Source organism: Erpetoichthys calabaricus, chromosome 14, assembly GCF_900747795.2.
Source record: "Erpetoichthys calabaricus chromosome 14, fErpCal1.3, whole genome shotgun sequence".
In the NCBI taxonomy this organism is placed as follows: Eukaryota; Metazoa; Chordata; class Cladistia; order Polypteriformes; family Polypteridae; genus Erpetoichthys; species Erpetoichthys calabaricus.
The window spans coordinates 9181105-9198814 of NC_041407.2; the positions used below are offsets into that span (position 1 = coordinate 9181105).

Here is a 17710-nt window from a genome sequence, read left to right on the forward strand (position 1 = left end):
TCTCATTCACTTGGGATTCTGTAACAAAATGTCTTATTTTAATTATGCATCTTGAATATGCCGTCATGCTTTGTGTATGGAAAGAGGACAATGACATACAAATTCTCTCTCTTTCTCTATATATATATATATATATACAGTAATCCCTCGCTACTTCGCGGTTCACTTTTCGCGGATTCACGACTTCGCGGATTTTATATGTAAGCATATCTAAATATATAACGCGGATTTTTCGCTGCTTCGCGGGTTTCTGCGGACAATGGGTCTTTTTACTTCTGGTATTTGCTTCCTCAGTTGGTTTGCCCAGTTGATTTCATACAAGAGATGCTATTGGCGGATGGCTGAGAAGCTACCCAATCAGAGCACGCAGTTAAGTTCCTGTGTGCTGCTGATTGGCTCAGCGACGGAGTGCTGCATTAACCAGGAAGTCTCATCTCACTCATTCAGCATTAACGTGCTAATGCTTCAGGGGCCGTGTCGAAGCGCCAACAGAAGATGCAAATGATTGCAGAAAAGGTAAAAGTTTTGGATATGTTGAAGGAAGGGAACAGCTACACTGCTGCAGGACACCATTACAGCATCAATGAGTCCACGATTCTTTTTATTTAAAAAGGAGGAAAAGCATATAAGATCTACGGCCGCAGTGTCCTTTAACCAGGGTGCAAAATGAGTTGCAAGTGGACGTGATAAGGCAGTAGTCTGGATGGAATCTGCTTTAGGAATCTTTGCAACAAGGTCGACGACGTCATAACCGCCTACAAGCTGCTACGTGTACTTCGCTATACAGTAAGTGTAAACTTATCTACTGATTTCATATTGCTTAGCAGTTGTCCTTGTTATTAATAGAGTAAAGGGTGGGTTGTAAACAATACAGGGAGGGTTTAAAAACGTCCAAATACACGTTAAATAATTAAATAAATATGGTGTCCCTACTTCGTGGAAATTCAGTTATCGCGGTCGGCCTTGGAACCTATCTCCCGCGATAAGTGAGGGATTACTGTATATATAATTCAATGTCTGTCTGTCTGCTTTTCACGAGAGAACTACTTAACAGATTTAGATCAGGTTTTTTTTTTCTATAATTTGCTTGAACATTCCGGTACATTCTGCGACTTCTCTCATCATGCTAAGTATCATAGTTTGCTTGTAGGAGCGATATATTCACGCTATTCCAAGACAGAGGCTGCGGGCCGAGGGGAGGGAGAAGCGTGACGTCAGGAGTAGGGAGCTGGGTGAGGCCCTCTTCACTGACGTGCCAGCCTCCGTTCGGGTCAGTCGACCTCCCACCATATTTTGGAGTGTCACTTGCCTCTGCTTAGCTACCGATACCTGTTAGTTTATTGATTTTTAAAGTTTGTCCTGTTTCACTACTATGTGGACGGAACCATGGGGGACAGCTAGAATTAAATATATAATGAATTCAATATTTATAGATGATGAATTAAATGTAAATTTTCTATCAATAATATTAATTATATATTTATATATGCGATCAGAGGAGAAACCCCCACTCCCTCCAGGGCATTCTATGTACGTTCTATTTTAAAAAAATTAAAAGAATCAGGTAATTCTCAAGAATCGAATCAGTAAAGTGAATCGGAATGCCTATCCCAACCACTAAATTTAAAGAACGTTTTTGTCTATGGGTAATACGGCTACTCCTTACTTGTATACTGACTCACAGGACACAGGAAAAGGAATGATAATGACCGGTGGACAAGTCAAGTTCAAGTCAAGTCAAGTTGGGGAGCCTGCACTGGTACAGTGTGTTACCGCACCCACTACATGTCGAAACAGCTCGGGATCCTGGTTGGCAACCCCCCAGGCAGACACGCGGTCCAGTCCTACCCTCCGGAAATGACCCTCTATCTGCCACAGCCAGGTGTTACGTGGGTGACCCCTTGGCCTGGTCCAGCCACTTGGGTCCCCAACAATGAGGATCTTACGAGCCGGATCACCCTCGGGGAAACACGCCACATGGCCGTAGTGCCGTAACTGACGCTCCCTCACAATGCAGGTCATGTGTCTCATTCGGGACTCCATGAGCAACACAAAGTCAAACCAACGGTACCCAAGGATTTTCCAGAGAGACAAAGTACCAAAGGAGTCCAGTGTTTCTCTCAGGCCATTGGATAGCGTCCATGTCTCACAACCATATAGCAAGAGAGGAAGCACCAGGTCTCTAAAGACTTGGAGCTTCGTCCTTTTGCATAGATATTGGGAGCGCCACACACCCCTTTCCAGCGACCTCATGATCCCTCCCATGCTCTCCCAATCCGTCTACTGACTTCACAGGAAGAGTCACCAGAGACATGAATGTCACTGCCAAGGTAAGTAAACTTCTCGACGAGGTCGACACTCTCTCCGCAGACAGACACACTGCTGATGGCCGTGCCCAAGAGGTAATTAAAGGCCTGGCTCTTTGGTTTTTATCAGGACCCTCACAAGCCCAGACACTCAGACCCCTCACTCAGTCTCTTGAGTGCCCCAATCAGAGCCACTGACTCCGTGAAGATCAAAGCATCGTCAGCAAAGTTAAGATCCGTGAATCTTTCTTTACCAACAGATGCCCCACAGCCGCTGGACCCCACGACCTTGCCCAACACCCAGTCCATACAAACACTGAACAGAGTAGGAGCAGAACACACCACTGACAAACCCCGGAATCAACAGGGAAAAACGCAGAGGTCCTGCCTCCACTCTGCACAGCACTCACAGTACCAGTGTACAGGCCGGCCATGATATCCAGCAGCCTCCAGGTGCCTGCTGCACTCGGGTCCCAATTTCAGGCAGCCCATACGGGTGGGCGCATGGAACGTCTTGGTGGACAGATGAAATAAAAAAAAAAAAAAAAGGCACAAACCTATTTTATTTGTCAGTATCAGAAACACTAAGCAAACTCAAAAATGAGGGGCAATAGCAAAAAATCTTTTAGAAAGTCACAAAGCTTTTAGGATATTTATCTGTAAAATAACGCAGAATTGCCTGGGATGACCTTTACACTGGCATTCCTCTGATGTTAGAAGTGTTGCGCAACAAAAGGGATTCTGGGTAAATCACTGTGAGAATGAATGATGCTAGTGGTCCAAAAGCAAAGATGGCTTTGAGGCAACACGTTAAAAAATAATAACTTTGCCAGCTTACTTTCAATTCATAAACTAATGCTGACATTGAATTCCTTGGGTCAAAAAAAAAAAAGAAATCCATGCAAAAATCACCACAAAAAATGATAAAACCTAACAAATCCTAACGGCCTGCTTACTCGAAGAACTGCACCCGTGATGTAGAATGTTGTACTGACAGTCTGCCACTGATACTGTCACTGGTCTGGGGTCCTGGGTAGATGTGTTTTGGTTCCCCTTATTCATGCCTTCTTTTTGATTCGATAAACAAATGCATGACTTTGGTCTCGTTATACTGTAGTTGTACTTGATGCAATTTCGAGAAGGTGCTACTTTTATGAGTAAAATGTGGAGAACAGTTTTTGGGGTTTATTTAGGTCAAATCTTATTTAGTGAAATTACCCCAATGTGGTGAGATGAGCAGTACCGCTCTACTGTTCTGTGCCTTGAAAGACAAAAACAAACATCTGACTTACTTAGACTGAGGTGAAAAGAGGTAAAGTGACCAAGTGCTTCTTTCCCGACACCATTCAGGCTGATGCTTCTCAAACCACCGAACCAGCCTGGCTTTGCGACCCTGAGGACAAAGCAAAGTGAGTGTGATTGTGTATTGTCACAGTGGCGGCCATTCCGGCAAAAAGAGAAGCAAATGATCATCTCCACTGGAAAACGACTGGAAGAAGCAAAAGAAAGTTGTCAAGGTATGGAAACAGGAGCCATTAAAACAAATACACTGAAAATAACACAATGAGAGAAAAGGGCATCTATGTATATCTCTTGAAGATTACCAATTGACATGTCCAGTTTATAGTAACATGTCAACTGTCGCATCTTGAGCATCAGTGCCATATGATGGCAGGAAGGATTGTGTAAACTGCTGAGTCAGACCCTTCAGCCTGATTACTCGTGTCTCCCTGAGGAGGTGGCTGTGCTATTTAATGAGGCCACTAAATCTGTAGTAGTCACTGCAGATCAGGCATGGCAGGAGTTTATGGGTGCATTTCCTCCTCGCTGCTCTTGGCTCCATGTTCAGTTGTATTGAGTTCACAGTTTTCAAAGATATGCAGAATTAATGACTGGAACTCTGCACTGGTCCAGGTGTAATAAGTGTGCCATGCAATAGACTGACTCCTTATATAGTGCCTTTCATATCTATCTATCTATCTATCTATCTATCTATCTATCTATCTATCTATCTATCTATCTATCTATCTATCTATCATATAGTGCCTTTCATTTCTATCTATCTAATCTTGCCAACTATGCTAAAATCTATCTATCTATTATATAGTGCCTTTTATATCAGTCTATCTATCTATTATATAGTGCCTTTCATTTCTATCTATCTATCTATCTATCTATCTATCTATCTATCTTATAGTGCCTTTCATTTCTATCTATCTATCTATCTATGATATAGTGCCTTTCATTTCTATCTATCTAATCTTGCCAACTATGCTAAAATCTATCTATCTATTATATAGTGCCTTTTATATCAGTCTATCTATCTATCTATCTATTATATAGTGCCTTTCATTTCTATCTATCTTATAGTGCCTTTCATTTCTATCTATCTATCTATCTATCTATCTATCTATCTATCTATGATATAGTGCCTTTCATTTCTATCTATCTAATCTTGCCAACTATGCTAAAATCTATATATCTATTATAAAGTGCCTTTTATATTAGTCTATCTATCTATCTATTTATCTATTATATAGTGCCTTTCATTTCTATCTATCTATCTATCTATCTATCTATCTATCTATCTATCTATCTATCATATAGTACCTTTCATTTCTATCTATCTATCTATCTATCTATCTATCTATCTATCTATCTATCTATCATATAGTACCTTTCATTTCTATCTATCTATCTATCTATCTATCTATCTATCTATCTATCTATCATATAGTACCTTTCATATCTATCTATCTATCTATCTATCTATCTATCTATCTATCTATCTATCATATAGTGCCTTTCATTTCTATCTATCTAATCTTGCCAACTATGCTAAAATCTATCTATCTATTATATAGTGCCTTTTATATCAGTCTATCTATCTATTATATAGTGCCTTTCATTTCTATCTATCTATCTATCTATCTATCTATCTATCTATCTATCTATCTATCTATCTATCTATCTATCTATCTATCTATCTATCTATCTATCTATCTTATAGTGCCTTTCATTTCTATCTATCTATCTATCTATGATATAGTGCCTTTCATTTCTATCTATCTAATCTTGCCAACTATGCTAAAATCTATCTATCTATTATATAGTGCCTTTTATATCAGTCTATCTATCTATCTATCTATTATATAGTGCCTTTCATTTCTATCTATCTTATAGTGCCTTTCATTTCTATCTATCTATCTATCTATCTATCTATCTATCTATCTATCTATCTATCTATCTATCTATCTATCTATCTATCTATCTATCTATGATATAGTGCCTTTCATTTCTATCTATCTAATCTTGCCAACTATGCTAAAATCTATATATCTATTATAAAGTGCCTTTTATATTAGTCTATCTATCTATCTATTTATCTATTATATAGTGCCTTTCATTTCTATCTATCTATCTATCTATCTATCTATCTATCTATCTATCTATCTATCTATCTATCTATCATATAGTACCTTTCATTTCTATCTATCTATCTATCTATCTATCTATCTATCTATCTATCTATCTATCTATCTATCTATCTATCTATCTATCTATCTATCTATCTATCATATAGTACCTTTCATTTCTATCTATCTATCTATCTATCTATCTATCTATCTATCTATCTATCTATCTATCTATTTAAAACTGATCTGATGTCCAACTTCTTAAAGCCTCATTGTCTTTAGTCAAATGTTATGTAAAGTTGACCTCACACATTTCCTGATTGTTTTCCTTACTAATTTATTGTTTTTATCTAAACATTTATGTCAAACTTGACCCCCTCTTCATTAGCCCGCTGTCATACTGAATTGATCTTGGACCCTTGCCCCATTTTTTGGATGTCCCATTGTCTTTAGCCAGTTATTTTATAACACTTGAACTCAAACTTTGTCGTATTTTTCTTTTAATTCTCCAGCTGTCATACAGAGCTGATCTTCTCCTGTTTTTTCTTTTAATGTCTCATTATCCAGAGTCAACTGTTATACAATGTCGACCTTGTCCAGTTCTTTAATGCCATATCGTTGTTAGTCATCTGTACACCCATGAAATGTTGTTCTCTTTTCTGACATATGTGGACATATCAAAATTTGGTCCTCCTTTAAACTGTATCTTTAGATAAAGATAAAAAAACAATGAAAATTTGACTTTGCAATAATGTATTCAATGAAAAATAAACAGATATTCGAGTTCCATCTTTAGAAAAAGAAAGTGCCCCCTTGGCCCTAAAAGCTGGCATTGCTCCCCCCTTTCTTCTAACTGTCTAGTAGTTTTGGTCATCGACTCCTCCATGCAGAATTGTTTGGTGTGTGATGTCTGAGGGGTGTCTTGCGTGCACAGTCTATTTCAAATCCCCACACTTGGCCATTTCAGAATCTTCCATTTCTTATCCTTTCAGCCATTCCTTGGTGGATTTACTTTCGGGAGGTTCAATCTTCTGACAGATGGTCTCACATTATCCTCAGGTACCCTCTGGTGCAATAAAGAATTCACAGTGGCCTGTATGATGGTGTGCGGCCCAAGCCCTCATGCGTCAAGGCAGCCCCTAACCTAAACATTCCCACTACCACACTTTACAGGTTGGTGTCAGTTTCTTCTGGTCAAATGCAGTCTGTGGCTTGCACCAAACATGTCTCCTGGTATTGTTGTCAGATAACTCTATCTGTTCCTCGTTTTTCCAGGGCATATTGTTCCGGATGGGCAAACTTCAGCCTTTCCTTGATGTTCTTTCTGGACAGCAAAAATGTCATCCTGGCACACGTTGACATCGACACTAGCAAGAACTACCTGGTGGTCCGTGATGAAATTCTGGGCTTCTTAGAGACTTTTTTGAGCATCTTGTTTTATGTTCTCCAGTTGAACTTGTTGGGGTGGCAGGACTTGGACATGTTGGCATACTGTCCACTTGTAGATGTTCTCCTGATAGTAGAATAGTTGTTTACCATATGGGACCAGAGACCAAATCGACATACTAAGACAGAGAGCCACCCAGTGGCCTATTACGCAGGTTGTATTATTTTGCTATCTTCTTATATTTTGGGCACAGTTTGGAACCTTATGATAATACGTGAATAAATGTGTAAGTTTCTCTCTGGCTGTTCTGGTACTTTATCTGATTTCCTGGGGTTACAGATATTAAAGATGGGGGGGGGGGGGGGCGTACCTGAACTACAACAGCAGTCAGTTCTGACAGTGTGGTGAAAGTATGGGATTTGGAGCACTTGGTTATGGTCCACGTAACAACGGGCATAAACACCAAACAGGGTCACCCTAGGACCCAATCTCGACAAGACAACGGCCAAGTGTGTAACATAGTTTGAGTGTTCATATACAGTAGAGTCTCGCTTATCCAACCTTCGCTTATCCAACATTCTGTATTATCCGACGTCCCACCGCAAAAAAAAAAAAAAAAACATCAATCGGCAACAAGAACTGCAAGTTGCGAGTGTGAGCGTAGTCTATTTTTTGTTGCTAAGTTAATTTTTTCAGTTAAATTTTTCTGTTGCTTTGTTGTAAAACATGATTACAGTGGATTATGTGGCTGGCCCTCTCTGGCGTGCGTGTCTCTCATGCAGGCGTGTGTGTGTGCATGCGTCTCTCTCTCTCGCGTGTGAGTGTGTGTGTGTCTCTCTCGCGTGTGTGTGTGTGTGTGCGTGCGTGTCTCTCTCGTGTGTGTGTGTGTGTCTCTCTCGCGCGTGTGCGTGTCTCTCTCGTGCGTGTGTCTCTCTTTCTTTCTCTCTCGCTCGCGCGCGCGCGCGCGTGTGTGTGTGTGTGTGTGTGTATGTATGTGCGTACGTACGTGCGTGCGTGCGTGCGTCTCTCTTTCTCTCGCGCGTGTGCATGTGTCTCTCTCACGAGTGTGTGCGTGTGTCTCTCTCGCGCGCGCGCGTGTGTGTGTGTGTGTGTGTGAGTGAGTGTGTCTCTCTTTCTCTCTTGTATGCGTGTGTGTGGGTGTGTCTCTCTCTCGTGCGTGTGTGTGGGTGTGTCTCTCTCGCGTGCGTGTGTGTGGGTGTGTCTCTCTCTCGTGCGTGTGTGTGGGTGTGTCTCTCTTTCTCTCGTGCGTTTGCATGTGTCTCTCTCGCGTGTGTCTCTTTTTCTCTTGCGTGTGTGTGCGTCTCTTGTGTGCATGTGTGTGCGCGTGTGTCTCTCTCTCTCGCGTGTGTGTCTCTCTCGTGCGTGTGTCTGTATCACGCATGTTTGCGTGTGTCTCTCTCGCGTGTGTCTCTCTTTTTCTCTCCCGCGTGTGTGTGTGCGTGTGTCTCTCTTTCTCTCGTGTGTGTGTGTGCGTGTGTCTCCCTCTTGCACGTATGCATGTGTCTGTCTGTGTCTCTCTCTCGCACAGGGAATGCACAGGGAGAGACTGAACACGTGCGGAAATCATCGGCGCGCACAAACTGAAAGGGAAGCTGGCTTGTTCCTATACCGAGTGTGTAGCCGTGCACAGAGGCAAAAGTTTGGCGAACTTTTTGGTCATAACCCGATTTGTACGTGTTCAGAGATGTTCGTGAACTGAGGTTCCACTGTATTAGGCTCGTAATGTGTAAGATTTTAACATAGTTTGACGTTTAATAGGCTTTTTCTTAACACCTCCCATTATCCGACATTTTCGCTTATCTGACGTTCTGCCGGCCCGTTTATATCAGATAAGCAAGACTCTACTGTAATGTGTGCTGCAAAGGTCAGCAATGTACGGCTAGTAACTTTGTGCTCATTGAACAACAGAATATAAAAGAATGGAGCTGAAGATAAAACGAAGGACGTGAACTACTTCATTACACAAGGCTAAGAATGCTCCGGGATTAAGGATAAAATCGACCCTTAATGAAAACATTGACCTCATAACAATGAATGCAATTTAAAAACATATCACATTCAAACTTTACCTCAAGGCTTTTTGTGAAAAAAGAGTTAAGGGCTGCTCACCATGATACCTCCTTCTTCAATGTTGTCATCATCACTCTGCTGTTCTTCGATGGAAAACTGATGCAACATGGCCGATGGTGAGGTTTTCCCATTGCAGTCCTGGTGCTCAGCCAATGAAGGCCGCGCACTGAGCAGGCTGGCTGAACGGTATAAGTAGGTGGGCACCTGTAGGGTGTCAGGGGGTAGCTCAAAAGAACTTTTCGTCTCCAGGGACTCCATGCGATGCTGATGCAGTGAGCTGCTGGCAGAGCCACCTTCCCCATCAGAACCCTCTCCCTCGTCTGAGCTTGACTTGCCGTCCCCAGAAAGCAGCGAGCGCCGCTCCCCTGACTGTCTTTTCTGTTTCTTAAGGCTGGGGGCTCGGCCGAGGCTGTTCCAGCTCGAGCGCCGGCTGTTCCAGCTGCTGGCGGTGCTCCAGGGTGTGTAGGGGGAGCTCCGTGCGCTCACCTGTAGAAGATGCAGCTCACATTTATATCCTGAATGGGCAGGTAACTGGCATCACAGAAAAGACATTTAGAATGTGACCCTCTTCAGCATGCATCCTCAGAGTAGATCTGCACCTGGGAACTCTTAGACTGACACTTCGACAATCACAACAATCAAAACATCCGCAACTTCATCACAGAAGAAAAAGAATGGTAAATAAAAAAAAAAAACAAAGAAGAGGGCAAAATGTGTGGTCAGCGGTCAGGCAAAGAGTCGGAGGCTTCACTTTTTGCCTACACTGACGCTGCTGACCCTCTTCCTGCTTGGCTAATCCAACTCTGAGGCTCGTAAGCCTTTTGTTTCATTTCTCTAGCTGTTCAGTCTTGAGATGATTGATCAAAATAGACAGAAAACTTAAACACAAACCAAAATGAGCAGCCAGACTGAAGCAAGGATAGAAGATCTAAGATTTGCAACTAAAGCTGAAGTTAAAAACCAATTTCAAAAGCTGAAATGATTCACAAAGGATTTTCTGTGCTTTCAAGAATAATCTCTCTGGGAGAGTGTTTCCATTATTGTCGGTGTCTGCATATCCTACAGTGCACAGCTCAACCTGAAACAGCTGGCCGATGTGAAGTCACAGGCCACACAGCATAAAGCATCCTAGCAACTGCCGTTCATCACATCACATCACATTTTCATACATCTATCAACCAATCCTGATTTTATACTTCAAACCAGCACTGGTATCCAAATCTTAAGTCAAGTCCCTGAATTTAGTCAGTTGACCAGGAGGCCTGTTGAGAAGGAAAATGCTACAGGAAAAAAATCGGGAGTGGTCTCCCCTCGACTTTCTCGTATACTCAGATATGGGGATGGATATTTGAGAAGTAAACTGCAAGACAATGATTACTTTTTTATATTACTGTATGCAGGTTTGGTGGATTGGCAATTCTAAATTGGCCCTGGTGTGTGCTTGGTGTGTGGGTGTGTTTGTGTGTGTCCTGCGGTGGGTTGGCACCCTGCCTGGGATTGGTTCCTGCCTTGTGCCCTGTGTTGGCTGGGATTGGCTCCAGCAGACCCCCGTGACCCTGTGTTTGGATTCAGCGAGTTGGAAAATGGATGGATGGATGCTCACGTATAAGTCCGGTCTTGAAACCTGAAAAATTGATCATAAAATCAGACCCCGACTTATACGCCCGTTCAAAAATGCGACACTTCATTTTTATTTTTTTTACATCTTCTTACCTCCTCCAATCTCACACCAGTTTCTCAGACGCATTGAATTTTGTTGCAGCAGCGCAGTTACCAATTTCTTTCGCTACTTCAACGACTTTTCATTTAAAACCAACTTCATATTTTCTTCTGATTGAACGCTCCAGGACGCTCTTATGATAAAGGTGTATGAGGGTGTGAGATACAAAAAACAAAAATCAGTGCAAACGTCGCTTTGGAATAGTTCGGGTATCACCACGTGGTCACGTGGGCACAATAGAGCGAGAGAGAGAAGTTAGGAGCACACGCTGATACAGCGCATTGCCGCACCCACATAGAAAAAAAGGCCGTGTGTCCCGTGGTTACTCTCTCAGGTGGGTGGGTGTTGGCATATCGTGATCTCTTGGACCAATAGCGTGAGTTTTCCGCATTCGACTTATACGACTAACATTATAAAACACCAGAAATTACACTGTAAAATCAAGTCCTGACTTATCCATGAGTATATACAGTATGTACATTAAAGAACCAACAACAAATTAAATCAAATTAATAATATATTGAACAATTATTATAAAAGTAAACTTGAATAACTGCACCTGCATGAATAAAACGTAAAGCACCACTTCCGGTTAATGGAAATACCCCAAAAGTTTTGTACCTAATGCTTGTATGCAAAATTTGGTTGACTTAAGTGAAAGTGTACTCAAGTTATCTTGTTCACACACGCGCACACACACACACACACACACACACACACACACACACAGACATAATTCCAAAAATGGTATTTTCAAACTCAGGGATGTCTAAAATGTCGGGATTCATCAAAATCTCAAAATTTAATTTTTGGAGGATTCCAATACTTGGGAGGCACGGTGCCGCAGTGGGTAGCACTGCTGCCTTGCAGTTAGGAGACCTGGGTTCGCTTCCCGGGTCCTCCCTGTGTGGAGTTTGCATGTTGTCTGCGTGGGTTTCCTCCCACAGTCCAAAGACATGCAGGTTCAGTGCATTGGCGATTCAAGATTGTCCCTAGTGCATGCTTGGTGTGTGTGTGAGTGTGCCCTGCGGTGTGCTGGTGCCCTACCTGGGGTTTGTTTCCTGCCTTGTGCCCTGTGTTGGCTGGGATTGGCTCCAGCAGACCCCCATGACCCTGTAGTTAGGATATAGCGGGCTGGATAATGAATGGATGGATGGATTCCAATACTTTCCCTATACTTTGTATACGAGAAAGTAACAAGAAACTGCTGCACCATTCCTCCATTTTTGGCTCCTAATGTTAACCTCCAACCTCCCGTCCCAACTAATTCCTTACTAACCGGGGACTTTATATCATAGCAGTTGGGGTCCACAGAGACACTGCTCCCTCGGCGAGACTCATAACCCAGAGCCAGGTCACCGTAAGCACAGCTCTTTGGCACTGGCATGGGCGTTGCTGCCGTGTGGGTGATAAGAGGTGGGGTCAAGCTGTTCTTCATCTCCACGTGACCATTGATGGGAACCACTAGTGAAAAGAAAACAAGATTAGTAACCACAGGAATGTAACATGGACTTGTAGAAATGACCGTCTAGAGAAGCACAATTCTTTCATATATCCGAAAGAATATTATGGAATCATTACTTAAAACACTGGCTCTCAAAGAGTGGTCCAAGGACCACCAAGTATATGTCAGGTGGTCTGTGGACTGACCTAGTCATCTTTCTTAGAAGAATTTACTTGCAAATAATGTCACATGATAAGACAGAGACCACCAAGCACCCTATCCGACTTTCTCGTAGATGATAGCATCTTTTACTTCTACCTCGCCACTCCTTCCTGCTATGGTTGAAGTGGTTGATCCTTCCGTTTCTTTTTAAGATTCCTCCAACTTGTAACCTCACTATCATAAAGCCGAACTCCTTCACTACATGGGACTCTTTTTTAAAACAGCGGTCTCTTCATTCCATGTAGATGCTGTCACATGCGCTTTCTGACGTATTCATTTTCTAAGTCTGTGTACCATAACACCATCTTCAAGGCTTTTTATGGATCACTGACTGAAATCTGGGACTTTGAAAAGTAAACCCAGTGGGGTCTGATTGGTCTTGTAATGGAGACCTTACTTCAATGTGGGCAGGGTTGAGCACCTGGTAAGCAAGAGAATGAAACAGGGACAGCATATGCCACCCAGGCCGGAGAGAAGGCACCGGGTGAGAGGCAGAGACCTGTGGGTGAAGCAACAAAAAGGAGCCAGCATGGTAGCTGAGTATCAGTAGGAGAATTAGCTTACGACACAGAAATAGACTCAGGAGCAGTGTGAGTTTGTGCTCGACTTTCTAAGGACACCTTCCAAGGGCATGACAGCAGGAGACATTCAGGCTCTTAAATGAAGGAGGTGCTTCGGCTGTTAGGGCTATTGGCCACGTCACATTATGCGACTTTTCCAGCAATTTTCAGTTTGTAGCCTTTGTTTGCATAATTTTAGCAAGTCGGATGAAATTGGCGACATGCCCTCTCCTCAAAGCCGCCATGTAATGAATGGGCCATGCCCAGAACCTCACACTCCACTACTCGCTCCTGTTTGATTTTCTCTTTGTATGCATGATGGCTGCTCATCTGGAAACACAAAGCATATAATGCAGTGATGTGGAATAAAGAAAGCAGGTGTTCTGACCCTCACAAGCAGAAGAGATGTTTGTCTGTCTGATGTCCCGTCCACGTCAGAATGGAAAAAAAGGAAAACAAAGGGCCGAGATTGTGGCGTACCTGTTAGCCCTTTGCATAGCACCAGCTCCTTCAGGCAGCATGTTATGGGCTGTCACAAAAAGGAAGGTCGGGAAATCGGACATGGCCAGAGATTTTCACTTGTGTAAGTTGACAAAGTCTGGCGAGATGATCAGCAAATGCAGTCGAGAAGTCTAACATAGCTCCACAACCAGTCGCTGCGTAATGTGACATCGGCTTTATTAACTAACTATTTAAGTCTGTGCACCACTCTTCTTCTTTGAACCTTGGGATATTTAAGATTTTTTACTTGAGTATAGGTAGAAAAAAAAGAATGTGATCACTGTAACATAGAATTTACGGTAATGTGTGAATGTTGGCTACAGATGGTTCTCCATATCTTTGATTTGGGAAAGTGGTCCTCGGTCTAAAACACTTTGAGCGACACTGATTTAAAACACATTTAAAAACTGACTCGTTAGAATGTTAGAACATTAGAAAGATTTAGGCGAGAACAGGCCATTTAACCCAACAAAGCTTGTCAATCCTGGCTTGACACTGGAACTCATAGAAAATCCAAAATGGTAATGGATGAAAAAAACCTGGCAAGGACCAGTAGGAAAATTCAACCAGGCCCTCAAACTGAGGCCACAAGCTCTGGGACAGAAATATTTGTTAAAGCAGGAAGACTATGGAAGAGAATTTTTGGCTCTATCAATGGGAGTGGATATCCGATGGTGAGATTAAAATAAGAGTGTCATCCAGAAATCAAAGGCTACCCTATGAAAAATGGTCATTTGGAGAGACAGTGGCTCAAATGCAGCAAGTTGCTTCTGTACGGCAACATCTCACTAACCTGTAAAAGCTACAGTGCATCTTAACAATTACACAATCGCACTTAATGTGCCAGGCGCCTTGGGCTGGTAGTCACCATACAGAACGGCCATATAGGAAGTGCCATGTGGCAGGCATTGACTAGACTATGTTAAAGCAAAGAAAAGTGTTTTTTGGGCTACTTTGCAAAATTAATTAATTCCTGCAAAATGTATTCTTACTCAACCATTATGGGTAACTGGAATCCAAGAGAGACCACAACGTGTCCACCTACTGGCTGAAGCTGAAAGGTCCTTCTTGCTTCCACACACGTCTTCCAGGCTCTGGGAGTAGAAGTCTTCAGAGTCCGACTTGGAGATGTCGCCCTTATCCACAACAAACACACAATTAGCATCCAAACAGAGGGAACATTTAAAACAAAAGACAGAAAGTGGAGGAGCAGAGATGAAGGGAGGGCAGGTACATGCAACACCATCTACTGTAACTACCATGAGCAAGTCTACGTCACTGGAATATCCAAACCCCAGAAGGACAAACAAATCCCAGAATCACCAGCACATTTCTGCATGCATGAACACAGCGAGCGTATTGATTTACACCACACTTAGAAAAGAAATCGCAGACACCTGCACTGTGCTTTGAGGGCCTGGAGCAGGTGAATGTCACCATGGAGGAACAGAGCCAAATCATTCCTATATGGTGTTATAACATAAATAGAGTGCTCACTTTTATATTACACCTAGGCATTGCTGCTTGTTCATAGCTGTTGATGATGTCACTTGATGGCACCTGAGCATGAATGCCAACAATAGTCTGGCTGCCACCAAGAAAAAATTTTTTAATTGTTGGCACAATTGTTGTTGTGATAAACAAAATGGCAGTGTGACAAAACTGAACAATAACAACTCAAAATAACTGTACCAAAATGCATTAACAAACAAAAAATAAGTTCAGAATTCAATTCTGTGAAAAGACAAAACACAAAATCAAGGAAAGTACAAAGAACACAAAACAAAATGGGTGTCTCAAAACAAATGCAAAAGGTTAAAAGCCAAAGCTAAACTGGAAATCCCTAATCAGAACTTCACACAGTATGTTGTTTGTCATTAGTGGATCCAAAACCATGGACCAAAAAATATGAGAGCCACCATCTTAAATAGGGACACAACACAGCAGATGATCTCTACATTATATGAATAGCTGTGGGCATACAGACTGGGAAAAATACATCACACGGAAATCTACACAAAATGGATGATGCTCATTTAAAAAGGGTTCAAAATATAAACTTGTACTGACTGTAAAAAGGACGGTCAATCAGAAAAAGAGTAAGGATCAGGAGTAAGTGCGGAGCAAGCATCAAAAGAAATTCAAAAAGACAGAAACGTCAACGATTGCAAACCAAAAGTTATAGTCAAAGGTAGAGCTTTGCTTCAAAATTTCAGTAATCAAAGTTCTGAGTAAGTAGTATGCTAAGTTTGCTCCAATGTTGGACACTTGCAAATATTTTAGGTTGATCTTTATACCAATATCTCAATAACATGACAAGAAATGGATGAAGCAAAACCGATCAAATAGCCTCATAACAAAATGGTGCAGGAAAAGACGGTAAAAAAAACATTTAAGTTCTAAAATGAAGCTCAAAACAAAATTCTGATTGCGGAATTAGATTTCTTGGGTGTTAAAACCCCAACAATAACACCAAGATTGTATCACAGCTTCTGGGTAACCAAAAAAAATAAAAAGAAGCTAAAATCGTAAGAGAGAATCACAGCAAAACCAATGAGTTGGTGGCTTCTTATCTGCTGCACAGAAGTGTGTGTGAGTGAGTCATGAAAAGTGGATGTTCTGCATGATGCTGGTCAGAAGAACAAGGTGGAGTGGCTTTGGTTGTCAAGGTATTGTGTGTCAAGGTATGACTTGATTCATCTGTGTAAGGCATTCATGCCAGAAGAGATGGCATTCTCCATAACTAGTTCCTTTAAGATTTCAGTTTTCCCCAAACTCTGGAGCTTAGAAAGAACCACTGATTTCCATACACACTGGTGAAGAAGTCATGTACCTTGTAGCACTTTCTCTTTCTTGTTCATTCTTCATGCTATTGCTTTCTGTACAGATCTAACAAAGTCAGGCTTACTTTGGTCCCTGGCCATCACAAGCTCCATACGTTACACCTACAATCTGATGAACATTACCTACTGATTACCCACTGATTCCACACACCAGCTTTTGCTCATCTGTTCATAATTCTTGCAGAAAGCTCCTCAGAGTGCAAACAAAGTTCTCCTTAAGTGTGGCATATATCAATTCAACACCCGGCAGTGAACCAGTTGACAGAATTACGGCCTTTTGAGACGCTTCTTTAGGTGTTGGGTCCTCTTCAATGTCAAGAGTATCCACAACCAAAAACAAAGGAAAATCAGCAGTCCAATGATACAAACTAGCCGGGCTGGGAGTATCTCCAACCTTCAAGCTAGGGAAAGACATTCAAGTGACAGAAACTTAGAAAAAAGCTGTCGAAAACACTAACAGGTTCAGGCCCACAGGTGTGAAGGGTGTGATGAAAATTTAAGCCCTTTAAGTACATTAATGGGGAAGCTAACCAGAATTAGACACCCTCTCTCACGTTTAGGCTCATAACCAACCAAAGGAACAATATAACTAGTCCATGTTTTATAACATTATTTAGCAACCAGTTATCATCAAGTAAAAATCAGAATGATGCTGGTGAATTAAGGGCGAAATGATAAGCTGGACTAAATAAGCAGGCATCGGCCTTCGCATTCAACTGAGAAACAAATCCAGCCATTAGAAGGAATTCACTAGAAAATCGCTCAGATCATTGCTCATAATTCTGGCAAAAATCTTAACATTGGTATGATGGAGAAAAAAAAATAACAAGGAGGTGCAATGATGCCATCCTTTGGATTACTCAACAGGATGTAATAAAAGGAGGGTTAAGTAAAATTAGCGCTTGTAAGAGGAAGAGCAAAACTGTATTATTATTGGCAACACTTTAGGGATCCATTATAAGCAACAATTAAGAGGTATTACAATATTATGAAAAAAGATAATAACATATTTCAAGACTTATTATTTTAATAATAGTTTAACTTTGTCAAAATTATATTTAATGAAATGCTTATAGACTGTTAATAACTGGTTCATAATGGATACCTAAGGTGTGACCTTGTCATGACTATGCATTTGAATTACAAAGAAATAGTTGTCTCTTTAAAATACATTATTATTATTATTATTATTGGAAGCAGATTGGTTAACATTGCTGCTT

The 17710-nt window shown here is 41.6% G+C and overlaps 1 protein-coding gene across 14 annotated transcripts in view; it reads right to left on the minus strand.

Annotated features, from left to right (window-relative positions):
• The window catches only part of cacna1g (calcium channel, voltage-dependent, T type, alpha 1G subunit), a 453630-nt gene that overhangs the window by 96433 nt on the left and 339487 nt on the right, over positions 1-17710 (minus strand). For all 14 annotated transcript variants that reach the window (XM_051936495.1, XM_051936491.1, XM_051936490.1 and 11 more), the window contains 4 exons: positions 14693-14783; positions 12200-12384; positions 9240-9686; positions 3599-3699 (listed from right to left, as the gene is read on the minus strand). In XM_051936495.1, coding sequence (XP_051792455.1) covers positions 3599-3699; positions 9240-9686; positions 12200-12384; positions 14693-14783 — 824 coding nt within the window. The remainder of the gene's footprint in view (positions 1-3598; positions 3700-9239; positions 9687-12199; positions 12385-14692; positions 14784-17710) is intronic.